The sequence below is a fragment of the Sinocyclocheilus anshuiensis genome, unplaced genomic scaffold (assembly GCF_001515605.1).
Source record: "Sinocyclocheilus anshuiensis isolate Anshui unplaced genomic scaffold, SAMN03320099.WGS_v1.1 scaffold1383, whole genome shotgun sequence".
NCBI lineage: Eukaryota > Metazoa > Chordata > Actinopteri > Cypriniformes > Cyprinidae > Sinocyclocheilus > Sinocyclocheilus anshuiensis.
The window spans coordinates 223,441-243,832 of NW_015536550.1; the positions used below are offsets into that span (position 1 = coordinate 223,441).

Consider the following 20,392-nt stretch of genomic DNA (forward strand, 5'->3'; position numbering starts at 1 on the left):
ACCCAACTGGCAACTGACGCTGTTACATATACTCGCCAACGCAGATTTTCACTCGCATCTGGCGCTTGGCGAGTGTTAATTTTAGGCCCTGATTATATAGTTTCTAAGCCTCAGGTTAATCAAAATACAAACAAATTAATATGTGTCCAACCTTTAGCACAGTCAGGTTTATATGGAAGTGTTTAAAAGAAATAGAAAAGATCCGATATAAGACAGGCCCATTTGAGCAATGGCGAGTGTATTTAATATTTATAAGCAAGTGATCTCTCCAAATCATTCGTTCACGACATTCACTTGTCTGTTTGCTTACAAAAGGTGCGAGAGAGATGCAGCCGTGTCTCTCTGTATATTAACATGTATATGTATAAAATCTGTATATTAGTCCTCATCATGCCTGAATTCACCAGTAGATCAGATTTAAATAAGCACATTATTTTACTGGATATTAACTTTGAATATTTTGAGTGAATGCAATCACTTACAATAATTAAAAATAATAAATAAAAATAAACAAATATTTGTAAAAAATAAAATTAAAAAATAATGAAAAATGCAAAATCAACATTACAAAAATAGACTGATCAAAATATTAAATGTAAAAACATTAAATAATAGTTTAAATATTTAAACTGCACACTATATAATCAGTGTCACTGATAGATTGTTTGCTGAAAATACAGAAACATTTTAAACACTAACTTGCATACTGATGCTGAATCAGTAAAGTAGAATCATGAGTATTTCTATGCTGGTGACACCATTGCCTTGTGAATGGGGAAACAGGACTACGATTTCAGTTATTATGCACAAAACTATTTACAGGTGATTCTACTCTTACTGCCACTAGCACTAAGAACATGAGTATATCATGATTATTGGTGTGTTTTCACTGTAAAACACCACAAAAAAAGCAAATAATAACTTTGAGACAAGCTATAGCCAATTCAGTCATTATAGGCCACAAAAACAGATTAAAAAATGTCTGTTTGTCAAATGTCCTATTTGTGAAATCAGCTTATTTACAGCTTCAAGCTTCATTTAGACCGTGTTTCGACAATCAGAGCTCCAGTGACTCAACGTCCTATGACCAAGCTAAGCATTTCTGCATCAGTGTTGGCAATCAGTGGGATGGACTCTGTTTCTCATGCTGAAAAACTGACATTGTCAGATCGGATCCAAACTTTTCCCAGTCCAAGAGGGCCTGGATTCTGCACAGGCTCGTTTCAGTGAGTTCAGAAGCACATGTGGACTGTACCTGTGTATGGAGTTGGATGGGCCATGGAGCATCCCCGCCGCTGCCGCGGGATCCTGAGGCTTTCTGTTCATCCCAGGCGGCGGACACATTCCTGACGCCACCTGAGGAGGCATGCCGCCCATGTTGGGGCCCATGCCAGGGCCCATGCCAGGGCCGTACGGCCTCGTACCCATCTGCCCCGGACCCATGCGTACCGGAGGCATCCCTCCATACGCCCCCCCTCCACCCTGCCCTGCCATAGGGTTCATGGAGCCGCCCAAGCCAGGGCCACCCGGATAGTTAGCGTTCGGCATGCCTCCGTAACCCGGAGGCCTCGGGTAACCTGTGCAACAGATTTTAAGGTTAATGCACACTCTAGGTTCGTGTAAAATATGTTTGCTGTTCTTTAAAAGCATCAAGTGTTCAGTCGAATCGAAGCTTCTCACCTTGTGGTCCGTACTGGCCACCCTGTGGCCCATAGTTGCCCATGGAGTTGTTTTGCGGGAAGGAACCCATCCCACTATGCATTTGGCTTCCAGATGACTGCCGTGGGGATAAAGTTGACCCGGGTTGAGGAGAGCTGTACGGCATCTGAGGGTTCCTCATGTATACTGTAGAGAGCAGACACAGTTACGCTACAGTAAACCACCCTCGAGGTTATGCTTTCATGCTAGGTGTTTTGGTGCGGATCCAAGCTGAACTCAGGTGCACAGCACAGAGCCACTCCAAAGTAAACGTGAAAATCGTGGTCTGGGGTATAGCTTGTGTAGACACTAAGAGTTCACAACTCAAAAAGCAATATGGTCAAATATGCATAAGCGAACCACAATTTAGGATGTTTATGTACAGAGTCCATAGAAATTGCTTTCAGGGACCTTATTCCTTATTCCAGAACACATCAGGAAATGTACAGTCAATTTATGGCTGCATATTATGAGGGGGGAAAAAAAACGAATTGCTATTTTTCTAGGGGGGGAAAAATTGTGGTTTGATGTGTATGTTTGTAGGGCTGCACAATTTGGCCAAAATTGTATGATTGTATAATCAATATGAATATAAAATTATAAAAAATTATAATACAATTCTTTTTAAATAATAATTATAATAATTCATTATTATTATTACAAAATCAAAATATAAAAATTACAAAACATGAAATTACTATTGCTATTACTATTAATAACAATATTACTATTTCCAGTGTAAAACAAAAGAGTATTTAAAACTATTTTTATAAAAAAAAAAAATCAATCATTATGGCTATAAAATAATATTTTTTTATTATTAATAATAATAATAATAATAATCATCATCATCAGTAGTATTAGTAGCACAAAATCAAAGTATGAAATATATGTATATATATTACGGGTGTAACAATACACGTATTCGTATTAAACCGTTCGGTACAAGGCTTTCAGTTCGGTGCGCATTACAAACCGAACGATTCGTTGGACTAATCCTATTACATTTGGAAAATAAAACAGCTTAAAGTGTGTGAAATATGATGTTCTCAGTGCCACTGCACTCAACAAAGCAGCCCAAACAACGTAACAGGCAACGTGCTGTCTGCCCCGTGATAACCTCCCCTTGCTGGGACTCTGTGTCGAAAGACGATGATCTTGTATCGACTAGGGTTGGGCCGATAGACGATGCCATTGTCCATCACCGATGGCTGACAGACATCACAGTCATGACCTATCAGACATTGTAAGAGAACTTTCATGTACTGTAATGCAACAGGCTACCGCTAGCAAGCGGCTAACCTTTTAGTGGCTCTGTATAACACGTTATTTGTTTCATTGTTTCACGCTTCGGGCACACCCCTAACCCCGCCCCGCCCCCAATGCCATTGTCCATCACGATGTTTCACTGAAGACATCGTCCGATGCCAATTTGGTAGACATCGCCCAACTCTAGCATCGACAATATCAATTGTTGGCGATATTAAGATATTTGGCATTTCCAATTAATGTAGGCCTGTTACATTCTTATTTTTATTAGGCCTATTATTATTATTAAGAAGTTACTTTTATTATTAAAATTAAAATTACAATTAATTTGCCCCGCAATAATTACCAAATAACTGACGTGCTGCGAGGATAACAAAAGATTAGGCTATTTACTCCTCAATTAAAATGTTTTAAAAAAGGTATTTTAAAACAGGTCTATACAATGAATTACAGGCCTATGATTACAATATTAACATTTCAGTCATCAATAAAAATCAATGAAATAAGCTTTTATTTCAAGCACCGACTTTCAAAAACAACCTGTTTAACACGAAATATGTTTCTTCTCTTTTTGTAATATTAGAAATATTAAGGGAATAAATTAAAACAGTTAGCTATACCGTTATCAGCACATGTTGAAGTAGATTCGTCTCGTTGTCTCTGAGAGAATATGCGGCGTCAGATGCAGAAAGCTCCGTCATTACTCCGTCATTCCCTTTTTACTTTCTGCAGTGAATTGACTGAGATAAAGACTTCACCGGCATAAATCTTGCGCAAAGTTTGCATGTTGCTTGTGTGTGATATCCATTGGCTCCAGGGATGCTCCGATCAGGATTTTTGAAGCCGATACAGAGTACCGATTTCTTGTCATGGAGATCGGCCGATACCGATGCCGATTCTGATGCTTCAAGCTTTATATAGACGGTTTCATCTGGCGCACATGCCTAGCCCGAAGTTAACTTCCGGTCTGTGTTTGTTTATCAGTCTGGCTATGGCACCGGCTACAAACGCAGTTAAAGTTAAGGTGAAGAATAGACTGAAGTTGGGCTCAGGTGGTTGTGCTGTGGGATGTGTTTCCCATACATTTATTTATTTATTTGTGGCGCTCACAACAATATCAAAACTGATGGATTTTCCAAAAGGCTTCGTTGAATAAACACGAGCAAGTGCTGCACGTTTAAAAATCAAAACGAGGTGCGGGTGTTTTTATATCACTGTATTTCTGAAGGAAGACTATCTTTAGAAAATTTCTGATGTCATTTTTATTTCATCTTGCATGTTATATGCCTGATAAAGCAGCGTTTGTGAGCTCAGCACTGCTTTGTGTACAGCTGTTACTGGGGAAACCTCTGTTTCTCCCTCTTTAAAGTACCTTTAATATTTGACTGTCAAAATAAAATTCAAATGTTAAACAAACAAAACATTTTTGATGGAAAACGGCAGGGTGCCCTTCTTTTGTTGATAAGCACTTCTCATTATTCCCAAATGCACATTCAATGCTGACTAAAATTTTTAATTAATCGTGCAACAAAGATAAATATTTATAAAAAAGTCACTAGACTCACCTCTATCCTGACCCATGGAGGAATGTAACATACCATCTGACTGGACACTCGAGGGTCTGGGGGGCATCTGGGTTCCTATAAGAGGGGTAAACGTCAAAGTTAAACTAATGGGCAACTTATGATAATATGTGACCCTGGAGCACAAAACCAGTCATAAGTAGCCCGGGTATATTTGTAGCAATAGCCTACAATACATTGTATGGGTCAAAATGATAGATTTTTCTTTTATGCCAAAAATCATTAGGATATTGAGTAAAGATCATGTTCCATGAAGATATTTTGTAAATTTCCTACCGTAAATATATCAAAACTTAATTTTTGATTAGTAATATGCATTGCTAAGGACTTCATTTAGACAACTTTAAAGGCGATTTTCTCAATATTTAGATTTTTTTGCACCCTCAGATTCCAGATTTTCAAATAGTTGCATCTCGGCCAAATATTGTCCTAACAAACCATACATCAATGAAAAGCTTATTTATTCAGCTTTCAGATGATGTATTATGTACGATTTAAAAAAATTGACACTTATGACTGGTTTTGTGGTCCAGGGTCACATATTATTCTTTGAAAAAACGAAATGCGCTTCTGCATTTCTACCTGCACTGAACTATACTGTTACTGCAAATAATAGTAAACAAACTTCATAAATGAGAGTCCCACCAGGCAAGGCTCCGGGTGAGAGGGGTCCCGTGCGCGAGGCCGGGCCGCTGGCGGGCGAGCCCACAGGTGAGGGTGACGGGCCGCGGATCCCGGGCAGGTGCGGGGAGGTGTGGGGCGAGAAGGGCGACTGCGCCGGGTTGCTCTGCTCCCCCTGACTGCTGGACACCCCTGACGTGCTGACGCCCGGACTCAGAGCACCCTCCGTGCCTGTGGGGAGATCATCGATGGAGCCAGACAGATCCTGCACAGGAGAACCAGAAGAACAGAAGCGTGTTATTAGTAGCGTTTGATAAGGCAAGCCTCTATATTACTGCTGCTCATTGACAGCCATTTGAACAAAGGCCTGAGTGCTCGTCCCACACTGTACTACAGACATGAATGATAGCTCAAATCACATGATTTATTGAGGAGAGACGTGCTCGTAGTTTTTACGGAAGCACTAAGGGGACATAGTGATGGAAAAAATATGAGATGAGAGGAAAACTTTTCATTTGCTAAACTTTTGCGTTCGCTCTCAGACATTTTGCTGTACAAAAAAGTTACTCCAGAGAATGCAAAAGTTTTGCAAGTGATCTCACAAACAATTTTTTCCATGCATCTCATATTTTTCCCATAAGGGCTCTATTTATAAAAAAATATATATAATAATAAATTTTAAAAAGCTGTGGCTGATAAAAATGAGCAATTATTGAACAGACTTTCACTGAAGGAGTAATCTCAACCATGTCTACAAACCAAAATATTGTATAGATTTGAGAATAGGCTCTTTCAACTTTTGCAAGCAAGCAACTAGCCAGAAACCACTCAAAACAACCAATACAGCAACATAAAAACCCCTAGCAGCTTCATATAACCAGGCATGAGCACGTAATGTACTTTTGGTATATTGGGACAAGCATCTTGCTTCTGTTTTAGAAACATTGTAATAGTTACAGTTAACAACGCACATCCTGCTAAAACCCCCACAGAGACATTTGGCATCTCGATTTAAATCTTAAAGAGACCATTCACCTAAAAATGAATATACAGATATGGAAAAAGTTAAAGAGACCACTTGGAAGATTCTCTGGATTTATGATTTATAGTTAGGCATATACGTTTGAGTAAAACCAAAGTTGTGTTTTATTCAGTAAACTACTGATGACATTTCCCAATTTTAAATAAAAATGTTCTCATTTAGAGCATGAAATGACAATTGGTCAAAACAACAAAAGATTCCATGCTTTCAGACATGTTTTTATTCATTTTTAAACACAATACCCAAGTTTTAACTTCTTTAGAGTTAAGAATCAATATTTGGTGCAATAACCCTGATTTTCGATCAACAAATGAAAAAAAAAAAAAAGCAGCACTAAATGACAATATTTATATCTGAAATTTGGAAGAAATGTTAGCAGACTCTTCTAGAATAAAACAAATAGCTATTAACATTTTACTCAAACCCATACCTAGTAAATCTAGTAAATCCAGAGAAACTGAGAATTTAAGTGGTCTCAGTTTTTTTTTTTTCCCCATAGCTGTATATTTGTGTATTTTCTATCATCATTTCTATTCATCCATTGAAAGTCCACACAAATAAAATGTTCATGCCCCTAATGGCACAAAAGCAATTAAATGAAACAGGCAGTTTAATCCAGGTATTCTAAACAGAAGCTCTAACATGCTTTCATTGGCGTGTGAGAAAAACCTCATTTTAAAGCCAGCACGTTTGAGCTGGTGTTTACCATATTTGATGAGCTCAATGTGTGCTGATCAACGTTTATGTGAAAAAAAAAATCTTAATTCAAATCTGTAAATATATGTTCAAAAGACTTAAACAGTACAATTCATTTGAATTACTTTGTGTACTTTTTAAAGCCTGACACTTATAGTTTTGTGAACTTTCATTGATGTAACTGTATCTTAAAGATGAACGAAAGTCTTTAAGGTTTATTAACCACATGAGTGCGAGTAAACAATGACCACTTTCATTTCTGGGCGTACATACTGGTAGACCCAAGCAATTAGCTAGTCAGTTGTTAGACGATTAGTTTACCAAAACAAAGCATTGTTGCATCTGGTTTAGCACAGGCGAACACGGCTCGCAATTTCTCTATAAAATAAATCCAGTTGACTGAGTGACAAAGTGTCACAAAGCAGGGCAAACATCAGTGAAATTTACACAAACGGTGCATAACAAATACAACACAACACAACACATATAACAACAGAAAAACCAGGCGAACATATCTTGCAAAAAACAAATAAACTACAATAAGACCAGAAAATGTTCACTCAATATACATGAAGCAAACATGGATATTTTGTGCGACCATGTGTCTTTGATTATTGATGGTTTTGCCTGAAAACAAGCCTGAGTGAAATGAGCAGCGAGTCCATATGGGCTGAGATGCTGAAATCAATCTGGCAGTCAGTCATAAAGCCTCCCAGCGGAGGAGGGAGTGTGTGTGTGTGTGTGTGGGAATATTTACACACTCGACTCGCGTCACGTGGAGCGCATGTGTTCAGTGAAAATTTGCAAGCTCATCTGCCAGTCAGATCAGAGAGGGAAAGGGAAAAAAGTGGGAGAGGAACGAGAAACACACACACACACACACACACACACACACAGGAGCATGGCCAAGTATTCCCATAGAAATCTCACACTCGCAGACTGGCTGCGGCCCCAAAGTCGGCGGTTTTGCACTTGAAACGGCGCCCGCTGCTATTTTTGGGCCGTGACCTGCTGGAGGAACCCCAGAGGGAGAGACAGGAGGAGGACGCTGATTCAGACTCCTGTTTTAGCTGCCACACACACACACACACACACGCAGCGTCTGCATGACCCAGCTCTGCTCTAACCAGAAACAATCCTCGGCGGATTGCTGTTTATGTTGGCATGTGTGTGTCTAAGAGGAGATTCCTGTGTGTGACCCATGAGGAAGGTGTTTATTACCCAAGAGTGTGGCATAAACCCAGAGTCTTAATGTCTGTGCGTGTGTGTGTGTGTGTGTGTGTCCACAACATGACACAATGGCACTTGGGAATAGGCTTGGGTATCGAAAACCGGTTCAATTTTAGAACCGGTTCCAAATTTCCAAGAACCGGGTATTCGATAAGATGCGTGTATTTCGATTCTGCTTAACGATTCCTGTGTTCGCATTTTTATGTGATTAAAAACTATTTAGGTGCAGGAACGGAAAGAACTTGCGCCCTGTTTGCGTGCAGCGTACACGAAGCGCGAGCACAGAGAACAGAGGTCGCAGTACGGGTTCCCGGTTTGTGTCCGTTCTCAAACTGTTCTGTGTATTTCCACTGTAGAAAAGGTTGTTCCGGGCCGAAACTGACTTCTTTCATATTTGTCGGCAGCCTAATAAACGCGCTGCATGTCATTAATATTAAAGAACACAAGAAAATCATTCACTGATCTTCACTGAATATATTTAATAACTTTGATTAATCTATATTTTATTTATGAAAAGAAAACTATGCAGTGTTTTTAAACTTTTAATTACAGTTTCTGTACCTGAAATTTTGTTCAGTTGTATTTATTTATGATATTGCTAATTGATTTGTTTGTTCCTACCTTATTAGTGACTGTTTACTTGTCTTTAACACTTTAATATTTGAAATTTATATTAATCTAGTTGTTTTTGCTGTGGTATTTTTTTTAAAGCATAGACAAAATTCTTCTTGCAGTGTTCTGTAGGCTGCTGATTTTTGCTCGTGTTATTCAGCTGCAACAGAATGCTTTGTAAAAAGACAATAAATGTTTGACATCTAAATGTATGACTTAATTTTTTTTATATTGGATTTTTATCTTATTGGAATCGAAACTAGGAACCGATAAGCAGAGTCGGAATCGATAAAATTCAAACGATACCCAACCCAACTTGGGAATGTGATCTCAAAGCATCACTGATCCCAAAGCGAGGGCATTAATTAATGAAGAGACACGGAGGACTAAGGGTGCTTTCACACCTGGCTCGTTGTTTCGGAACCTGGCGCGTTTCCCCCCTTAGCTCGGTTCGTTTGGGCATATGATCACAATCAAAGCGCACTTTTTCATTTTATAATGCCGTCTTACTGCTCTTCTTCCTAGTAGGTGCATTTTAAAAATGTTTTCCAGATGAATCCTGGACTCCTGCTCAAAATGATGAATTAATATAAGGACAGCTACAAAAATGTTTTTTTAAAAAGCTGTTGTCGTTCCATCCTGACGGATGAGAGCCATGACAGCGAGCTAAGTGGAATCCCGGAAAATAAACCGTGGAACTTTGACCAATGAGAGAACAGTTTACTCACGCGTGACTTGTATTAACAAATTTGGTCCGTTTAGAAACTTTGCCGTGTGAAAGCGAGAGTAATAACACCAAGAATAAAAAGCAACATTGTAATAATTTTAATCCCTGTTTCGGAACAAAGCAATCGATCTACAGGTGTGAAAGCACCCTAAGGCTCTGTGTGTGTGTGTGTGTGTGTGTGTGTGTGTGTATGTGTGTGTACAAACCAAACAACAAATCACATTCAGGAAACTTCTGCAATTTACCTAAGGATTGTTACAAATTCGTTTTGCCTGACGATTAACGGTTAAGTCTGTTCAGACACCTGAGTTTACATTACGTCACCAAACTCTGTACCTTTGCCATTAATGTCAAATAAATGCAAGGCTTTTCAGAAAACAATGCCGTCACATTCATGTTCACATTAGCATATGAACAGCACTGCAAACTAACCCACAAAAATGTCCAAGGACTTTGTAGATCATTAAATACTTTGATGGGTTTGATAATGCATTTGCCATAAATATAATTACAGTACTTTTTGCTCTGTTTAATACATTTAACCATGCATAAATTCACTGATAGAAATGCTCAAGGTTTTCCTCCAAAATCAAAACAAAAAATGCACAAAAAAAATTCAGCTGATTTCATCTGAGCCCATATATGATTGGGTAAACCAATCAAAGTTCATTTACATACAGAAATCTGTTTTGCAGCATTCAAAATTAAATTGCCTTTGTGCAAATACATTTTGACTTATGTTACAAAAGATTTCTATATTAAATTAATACTGTCCATTTTATCTTTCTATTCAAAGAATGCTGGAAAAAATGTATCATGGCTTCCGCAAAAATAAGAAACAACTGTTTTCAACATTGATAATAATCAGAAATGTTTATTGAGCTGTAAATCAGCATATTAGACTGATTTCTAAAGGATCATGTGACACTGAAGACTGGAGTAATGCTGAAAATTCAGCTTTGATCACAGAAATAAATTACATTTTATAATATGTTCAAATAGAAAATATTTGTATAAACTGCAATCATTTTTCACAAATTTACTGTTCTTCCTGTAAGTTGACCAAATACATTCATAAATGCATTCAATAAATTTGAACTGTAGCTTAAGTGAACTTAAAGGATAACTTTGCCAATTTTCAGCTAGCTTTGTACAGTTACATCGTCAGTAGTACATGTAAATGACAGCAGATTATGTAAATGAACAATCATTTGTTCTGCCAGATGAAGCAAAGTGTGTGTGACTTTTGTGTGTAGGTAACATGGAGAAAGTTCATTTACATATACTACTGACAAAGCTGGTTGAAAATCGACAAAGTTGTCTTGTAAATGTAGGCTAAGTGCTAGAATGCTCGATTACGGTGACCTTAATATTTAATCTGAAGAGAGTTCAAACAAACTCGGAAAAACTGAGACATCCCATCAAAAACAAAGCACAGTGAGAGTTTAACTGCTTAATAACAGAAAAATAGCTGAAGCACTCATCACACTCTTTAACTGTGGCTTCACTCCGCTATCATCTGACCAGTCATCTGACCAGTCATTAACCCTTCAGTCCCGACAGGAGCGTCACATGAACCTGTCTGACCCGGGACTCTCCTGACGACACAGAGGTCAAGAGCAGCGGCTCAGGTCAGGGCACGAGAGCAACACGTTACACTGTCTGACCAGAGTGATGCACCACACCGACCGCAGCACGAGTTCACAGACAGACTCTCTCTCTCTCTCTCTGGCTGAGCTTCAAAACAAATGCACAAATCTGCTTCTTAAAACTGGAGCACGCTACATGACTTTTGCCCTGATTCACAGTCCAGAGAAGTCCACGTTGGTTGCAAAAACGCAGAGTCTGCAGATTTTGGTCAGTCGGAGTTGACAGATTTCAGTTCATTTTGTCGTGAATAACAGACATATTCTGATACATTTATCTTCAGACTGTGAGTTGATTCTAGGGCTGTAAAATCCATTTATCACGATTAATCGATTCAAAAATTAAAAATCTAAATATATATTACATATATTTCTTAAATATATACATGTATGTGTGTGTATTTGTTAAGATTGACCACATCAGTGCATCGGCATAAAAGATGCAATGTATCGATTATATATATAAACAAACAATAAAAAGCCAGAGCTGCTTAGCTGTTCTCCCAGCCTGACCAGCTACAGAAGTGGTCAAAACCCATCTAAAACCAGCTATGAACAGGCTGGAAGACCAGCTAAACCAGCCAAACTGCTTAGACTGCTTTCAACTTTTGGCCCCTTTTTCAACAGGGCCTAATTTTTTTCCTGTGACCATTCACAAAGTATGATGCTTAGTGTTTGAAAATATGTTCAGACTTTAAAAGTCATGTATTCCAGCTTTAACAATATTTGAAAGAGATCTCAATTTATAATAGTTTTACAATATTAACACTGTAATGTGTGGCCTATGCTATTTATGCAGAAACTATGCTTATTGTAAAAACATCTGCCAGCAGCAAAAGCCACATTCTGCTGAGCAACAACAAAAACCCTCAAACACAAATGGTTTTGTTGACTTGTGAAACATTATAACAGTTCACTGCTAGCATAGCACAAAGCTGCTAAATACAGCCCGACAGCACATATAATTCACAAATGTAGCCAAAAGATCATCCTAAAATAAATAAAACAGTCTAAATGTGTTCAATGTCTCTAAAAATACTATAAGAGATGCTGGTATCTGTGTGGCAGCCATTTTATGCTCAAATTAGCGCCAGCGCTAGCCTGTCTGTCAGCTCTCAAAACACACAAAATCTAGTCTATTTAAAACACTTCTGCAGTTCCAACAAGATTTGCAGAAGCAGTGACTTCAGTTAGTCTAAAAACATCATGTTTCTATCATAAAACAGGCCAGTGAGTTGTCTCTACGGCAGCCATGTTGTTTCACCACAGTGAGAAACTCTAAGGAGTCGTTTCTAAACTCTATTCAGATGCTGTTTGTGATGAGCTGAAGGGAAATCCTGTCAGAGATAAGACAGCGGTGAAACACAGTCCCAGACTCTGTGACCCTCGCCGGCCCGGGACGCCTTTCTCCGGTTCACACACACCCATTCATCTGCTGTCAAAACAGCAGAATGAGGAAGAGAGGAGAGAGGAGAGAGGAAAGGAACACACACACACACACACACACAGCTGCATCGGTGAGGTTGCCATAGCAACTGTCTCCACGTGCTTGACACATTAGTGCAAAGTCGCGACGTCCCTCCCCCAGCGCTGAGGTCACAGCGCAGTCGTTCACACACACACACACACACACACACACACACACACACACACACGTCAATCAACAAACACCGCTGAAGCTCAACGCCACACCGGCCCGGATGTGTTCACTCACACAGAGCAGATTAACTGTACAATTACAAAGCCACTAATTCTTGCTCTTCACACCAAAATCAGAGCAGGATTTGGGGTAGAAGCGTCCCCTACATAGTGAGCAGCGGCTGTGCTGATGTCAGCCATGAGGCATATATTTCTTAAATATATACATGTATGTGTGTGTATTTGTTAAGATTGACCACATCAGTGCATCGGCATAAAAGATGCAATGTATCGATTTAAAAAAAAAAGAAGTGTGCATCGGATACAAGTTGGCATTTCGGTAAAAAACGATTTAATATAATTATTAGTAGATGCGCTATACTTTTATTATTTAGAGAGCGACCAATAATATTCACCAATAGTGAACTATCTGTACCATAATGAATTGCATAGCATCATATTTTTTCCATTGCATCGCATTGTGTTCAACCAAATCGAAATCATATCACACCGCATCGGTAGCTGCTTCAAATGCATCTTTAATGTATCGTATCGTTGGCTATGCATCAAGATTCGTTTAGCATCGGCCTCAGTTATACAGCCCTAGTTCATTCAGTCGTTGAAAATCAAACGTATATGATATTTTGAGCCAATTTCAAAACACACTGGAACACACACACACACACACACACAGCTGCATCGGTGAGGTTGCCATAGCAACTGTCTCCACGTGCTTGACACATTAGTGCAAAGTCGCGACGTCCCTCCCCCAGCGCTGAGGTCACAGCGCAGTCGTTCACACACACACACACACACACACACACACACACACACACACACGTCAATCAACAAACACCGCTGAAGCTCAACGACACACCGGCCCGGATGTGTTCACTCACACAGAGCAGATTAACTGTACAATTACAAAGCCACTAATTCTTGCTCTTCACACCAAAATCAGAGCAGGATTTGGGGTAGAAGCGTCCCCTACATAGTGAGCAGCGGCTGTGCTGATGTCAGCCATGAGGGGGAGCCAGCAGCCCACTGACTGTGAGAGGAGCAGCCTCGACCAGCGGCCATTACTGCCTCCCTCTCAGCACACACAGAGACAGAGCCAGGCACCGTTGCTGCTGCTGATATTAGGGTTAGGGATGTGAACAAAGGATGCAATCAGGCTCTGTGGATCCCTCTTTGATTGGCACCCATTGATCTTCCAGTCATATTCTAGATAGCAGAGCACCGTAGGGATTTATGGGTGGGCTCTTTGGACTCGTGTTAGTGAGCATCCTTCTGGAAAGCACCCAGAACAACCTAGCAACCGCCCACACCAGACTAGCAACCACCAAGCAATGGCAACCATCCACAGCACTGTGACCGTGACATTTTAATGGGTGAGCACCACCAACTACGGCTGTGCAGTTTGGGGAAATTTTAAATAAAAAATTACAAAAAAAAACTAGAAAGTGTGACTAAAACGTGACCAAAAAAAAAAGTTTGCTGTGCTTGTTTGTAGGGCGAAGTCATCTTGTAATATTAATAATAATAACAATAAACATCAAACAAGATAAGACAATGCTATTGTAATATTTCACTGTAAAATAAATTGAGTAAGAAAAATACAATAATACATTTTACAGTACAACTGGCTGTGACATTTGCATGAGCAAGCACTAATAAACAAAAAAAACAAGTTGCAATTTATGATCCAAATTGCAATTGCGATTGTAAATAATAATAACATTTATATAAATATTAAACAAAAGACAATACTATTGTAATATTTCACTGTGAAATAAATACCAATAATAATAAAAACAACTCAAAATTAATATTTATGGCTTAATTTATTTTTAAATATTAAGGCATCAAATTTTTATTTTGGCAGACAGGGAGGCCATAAAGCTCCTCTTTTGTTGACAATGGCCAGTTTCTCGTTACACATTTGGAAAGATGGTGGATGCATGCTGAATTCCCAAACGGTGCCAAACCCAAACTCAGAGCACGTGACTGTGAACCGATGAGACACTGAAAACACCTGATAGTGAGCTTCCCGTGTGTGCAGTGCCACGCTTCGCTCTGAAACACGCAGCAAATGTTACTAAAACAGTCACGATATATCATGACCTAGTGCTTCTCTCAGTCTGTTACTGCATTGAACTCTACACTGAGGCTGTTAAACAGTGAAGACTCTGTCTCTGTTCACACTCAGGGTCTTATCCTCAAGTCACCCGCGCGACAAGGGGTCCTTTTCTAAGGCAATTTTCTTGACTCAGATGCTCAACAGATAAACTGTCTGTTGCACTGCATCTCGTTTTTTTTTCAGCATTTTGTGCCAAGTTATAAATACTCCTATTAAATAATGCTTCTCAAAAAAGCATTTCAAGAAGTGGTCTTGGCGCGGTGTCTGGTGTGAACGCCCCCTAATCTCCTCTGGAGTGATGCCCCGGACTCAAAGTCACCATGAAGAGCGCTGACGCAAAATTACTCTCTGATGAATCACAAATAAAATATTAAGCCTCCTTTTGGCACATAGTCGTTAATGAATTTCAATCGTTGTGAAATGTTTAAGTAATACAAAAATAGATCAAGTCACAGAATTATGGTTTTTGTGATTAATCGCAGTGGTCACTTCGGAGTACTGATGCACAGCCCACAATGATAATAACAGAGAGGCCTGGAATACATAAACTGATGTGATTGAGACTGCGCACACTGCTGTCTATCTTTTCTGCTTTAGTACCAAACACAAGTGTGACGTTACAGGTTACAAGCTGCGGTCGATGAAGGCGACAAAGCGTAACGTAAGTGACGGCACCAGTCTTAGAGTGCGTGTCTACTAGGGCTGTCAGGTTGAAAAACTAAAAACTAAATTCGAATTTTGTACTTAAATATTATCAATATTCGAATTATATTCGAATTTAAAAGGCATAATTTCAGTTAGGGGGGAAAAGCTTTTGGCTTCTCTCCTGAGGCCACAAGAGGGTGCATCAAGCAAAATATTACTAATGCACGTTTCTTCAAAGCAATAAAATAATACGACTTTCTTTGAAAAAAGTGCATAATGTTTAAAAAATTTTTTATAAAACATAATTAAGTTGCTTAAACAACTATAAACAAAACAGCATCATGTATGTATGTATAGTTTAATACAAAGGACCGAAAACCAATCACAAAGAGTACTTTTTCATTTAAAAACATGAGATGCAGTGGGATGGGAAAAACTGTCAAAGTCTCGAGACATGTTTGTTAAAAGTTGAACTTGCATTAATTTTACATGATTTTCTAAACATGCAGCTCTCTTGTGCGAGACGCGAGTGCAACGGTGATAGATGTCCCTTTAGAAAATGCGATAAATATGTGTTCGGTCTGAACGGCTTGGTTTCAGTTTTGACGTAAACAAGATCTTCTCTGCATTGATGTGCTCTTTTTCCGCAATATTTTGAATGAACAGCGTAGCAGTGCCGCATCTAGTGGGTTCAACTGGATAGACTAAGAAAAACATTACAATGCAACGACACTTACATCGTCATTGCATCTCGTGTGCCACTGATAACGCAGCCTGACGCACACATAAAATGTGGATTTTTATTTTAAACTCGACGAATATATGAAATTCGAATTTTTTTGGCAGCCCTAGTGTCTACCAAAGTTTTTTTTTATTTTTTATTTTTTTAAGGCTAGCGTATTTTTTTAATTGTTTTCAATAGGAGAGCTGCATTGTTTAAAACACAAGTAGTGTAATGAGGCTCTGAGCGTCTTTTTTACGCTGAGTGCTCGCCGTTTTTTTCTCGGCACCAAGTGTTGAGGAACATTCAACTTTGGGTAAAACGCAGCGCTCACTGTCACTTTTTATTTAGCTGTCCATTTACAGTGGAGGAAGGGCGAGGCAAATACCACACCATCCAACCGTCACATGCTACTTATACTACGGCTGAACAACAATAAGTTAATATATTGCTTATCTCAGAGCAGTGTTGTGGAAAGTTACTTTTAAAAGTAATGCATTACAATATTGCGTAACTCCATAAAAAAAAAAACTAATTGCATTACTTGGTTACTTTTTATGTAAAGTAATGCATTGTGTTACTTTTGCATTAGTATTTGTCACCTGGGCCAGGCTTGCTTATTTGTTTTTAATAACAAAAACACAAAGTTTATATTTTTGGCAACTGTAAAGGCCCTTTCACACCTAAAGAGAAATTAATAAGCCTCAGGCTGAAGGAAGTGCCTCTGCATTTTTCTCAACACGGGACAGGAGAGCTGTCGTGAATAAACTGGAAACAAAGCAACTGGAGTTACTTATTAGAAAAAGTAACTCATATTTAATTGTAAATATAAAAGTAATGTTTTACTTCACTAGTTACTTGAAAAAGTAATCTGATTATCTAACTCATGTTACTGTCCAGATGGGATTGCCAGACTAATACAGATATGAAAAATAATGTGGCATACACATCACGAATGAAATTTTGCAAACATTATTTCCGCAAATATTCTGTATCATACTCACAAGCGCTCATAGCTAGGCGTTCTCTGCAGAGCATTTGGCTCTTTGGACATATTTGTAGCATTTTTCCCTTTTTTCTCCATAAATGTCTGAATTAATGAATGAAGAGTATAAGCCATAAACCAAATTAACCAGCTCAGATATCAATCACACCTCAACATATGATTCAAAACATATGATTCATAATCAAATGATTGATTATGATTCAAAACATATGATTCATAATCAAATTATTGATTATTCCTTTAATTAGGTTAAAATGCATTTTTTATTTTCTGTATTTAATTAAATAATTACATCAAATCTAATTCATTGTTGATTATTTTCATTATCGGTTACTTTAAAATTGATATCAATTATTATTATGACTTCATCGAACAGTTGTTGCAGCACTAATTTAAAGCTATTTATAATGGATAATCTACTCATCCTATGAAACACTGCAAATGACAATTTAAACTACTGCAATATATCCAGGATTAAATGTAGTTTATTACAAAATATTTAAAAATATACCAACATAAGTTGTTTGACTGTAGGGAGACTGACACGATTATGCCATTCATCTCCAATGTTTTATGGGACTGCTACTTTTGGCACAGTGTTTCCATGGTAACAGCAACCTCTCTGATTGGTGGATTTTTCTGTAGTATTATGGGTAATGAAGTTCTTTACGTGGAATTCTGCAATTTAGCACATTTTTAGAAAGGTTTTTTTTTTTAATTCCCGAAAATGTCTTCAGCGAGTTGAAATCACACTGACTACAGGCTTTTACAGAAACATACATCATCACTTAACCTCAGAGCTCCTGGCGTGTCTTGAAACCTCTTACACATTAATCACTACAACTCAATTTATCCATGGGGAAAACTAATGGGATTTTTCCGGAAGCCGACTGTTGCGCTATATGCCACGGTCACTCTCTCTAAGAGTGATTGAATGTCTGTGATTGGATTTAGCAGTAAACCAATCAAAGCTGGAGAAACCGAGCCAAAGTCTGACAAACACTCTCTGTGTCTTTTGGTATTTCTCATCCTTTTTTGGTTAATAATAACTGCACTAGATCAAATATGTTCAAATGACTGAGGGTTTCCACAAGTAAAAAATACCCTTCGGTGACGCAAAGTTCAAATGCGATCGTATCATACAGGCACCTCCATCAGAGCTGTAAATAACAACATCTATTCACGTGCATCTGGATGGATCTCTGGTGTTTGACGCTGGCGGGAGGGGGTCTCTGTGTGACTACATTGGGGGTCTATTGTGTGGGTCACAATAGTAGCGGGAACCACAGATGCTTCGGTAAGGGAGGCAGCCACCCGTCTGGGTGGAAACAGAGGGACGGAGAAGGGAGGAGAGGTGGATACTGGGGGGCTGGGTGCCTGACACAGAAAAAAAGAAGGAAAAAAACAGCCTGTCTGCCTCGTCTTCTCCAGAGCAACGCCCCTCCCACAGCAGAGCGGCCCCAGAGTCAGAGCCGAACAGAGCGCGGAAAAAACTGCTGGAGCTGCAGACTGAGCACAAGAGACCAGAGAACTCAGAGTTGGGGATGGGATGGGATTCTGGTTACAATTCAGATTCTGTAGCTATTCTTTCTGTGGTTATCATGATCTAAATGTATGCTACTATGGAAGACCAATGGTTAATAAAAAAAAAAATTAAAAAAAACTCAGAATAATGAAATTTCACCATATAAAAATGAGGTTGCTACAATTTCTACAGATTTTGATAATGAACAAATTTACTTCTGCATCCTAACTCAAGCTACTACTACTACTATCAAATGTGCATTTCTAAGAGATAAAAAAAAAGTAATAGTATTATTAATATTATCAGGCAACACAACCCTGTTTCTTGATTTGAAACAATATTACTCAGAACATGCAAACTAATAAATACATTTTTTATATGAAGATAATAGTATTAATAATATTATCAGGCAACACAAACCTGTTTTTTGATTTGAAACAATAGTACATGCAGAAACTAATAAATACACTTTTCTATGAATATATTTATTTTAAGGAAAAAAGACTGGAAAAGTGTAAAGAATTAAAAAACATGAAGGGTCTGTCGTGTTCTGACCATAAAGAGTAGTTTAATGGCCTGGTTTCTACAACTTTCACTTTGGATTTTTGAATTGAAATAAATAAAAATGTTACATTTATCATATTCATATCGACTGATGTGAAGAAAAAAAATGTATTGTGATATCGTCATATCGCCCAGCCCTAGCTGAAGTCCCAAGGGTTTGCTCGGAATTTGGTAAATTTGCTTTTTTCTTTTTCATGATATTTGGGTTTAGAAAGAATTGCAAAATGTACTCAGATTCCACCTTTAAACATTTGTCTGCAAACAGGAAACCTGTCATTGTTTCTTGAGTTTACCTTATTTAGTGACCATATATGAGTATTTGTTATAGCGTTGTTCTATGATTTGTTTTGTGTGAAATAATGTGCTGTCATTTTGACCAGGGCTTTCTGGAAGAAGAGATTGTAATATCTCTAAGATTTTCCTAGTTAAATAAAGAATATAAAATCATTACTCTTGTAGTACTTTTGAAGAACAAACATGTACTTATGAACTGACACATAGGTATGCTTTATAAGTATTTCAATGCAATTTTCCGTCTGCTTAAGTAAAAAAAAATTAAAATTAATAAAAAAAAGTAAAAAAAATCAGCTGCATTTTCTCTCAAAATATAATTATTTTTGTGTGATTTTTTTTTTCCACGCAACCTTTTAATGACGACTTTAATTGACTGAATGATTCAACTTTACAAATGAAAGATACTTCATCTCATTTAGGCTACTCTTATTTTATTCAGAATGTAAACAGCACAGCAGAATCTTCCAGTTGACATTTTTTACCATCACATGGTACATTTTGCCACACCACCCAGTCAGTTTAAAAACCGGAAATAGTTCTAAATAAGAACAGGTTCTAAATTCTAAATACATCTGCAAACCTATAAGAAAAAGCAACTCAATAAGAACACTGGATTGATGCAATTCAGAAAAGTATGGAAGAGGAAAGATGAGGAAAAACAGGAATAATGGGAGAGGCAGCGGAGGGAGAGCGAGAGCGAGAGCGAGAGCGAGAGCGAGAGAGAGAGAGAGAGGG

General features: G+C 38.3%; 1 protein-coding gene across 2 annotated transcripts in view; it reads right to left on the reverse strand.

The window, feature by feature from the left end:
* The window catches only part of LOC107700714 (AT-rich interactive domain-containing protein 1A-like), an 88,478-nt gene that overhangs the window by 27,034 nt on the left and 41,052 nt on the right, over nucleotides 1-20,392 (reverse strand). For both annotated transcript variants that reach the window (XM_016502474.1, XM_016502464.1), the window contains exons 5-8: nucleotides 5,196-5,436; nucleotides 4,533-4,607; nucleotides 1,681-1,845; nucleotides 1,256-1,577 (exon numbers count right to left, since the gene is read on the reverse strand). In XM_016502474.1, the coding sequence (XP_016357960.1) occupies nucleotides 1,256-1,577; nucleotides 1,681-1,845; nucleotides 4,533-4,607; nucleotides 5,196-5,436 (803 nt within the window). The remainder of the gene's footprint in view (nucleotides 1-1,255; nucleotides 1,578-1,680; nucleotides 1,846-4,532; nucleotides 4,608-5,195; nucleotides 5,437-20,392) is intronic.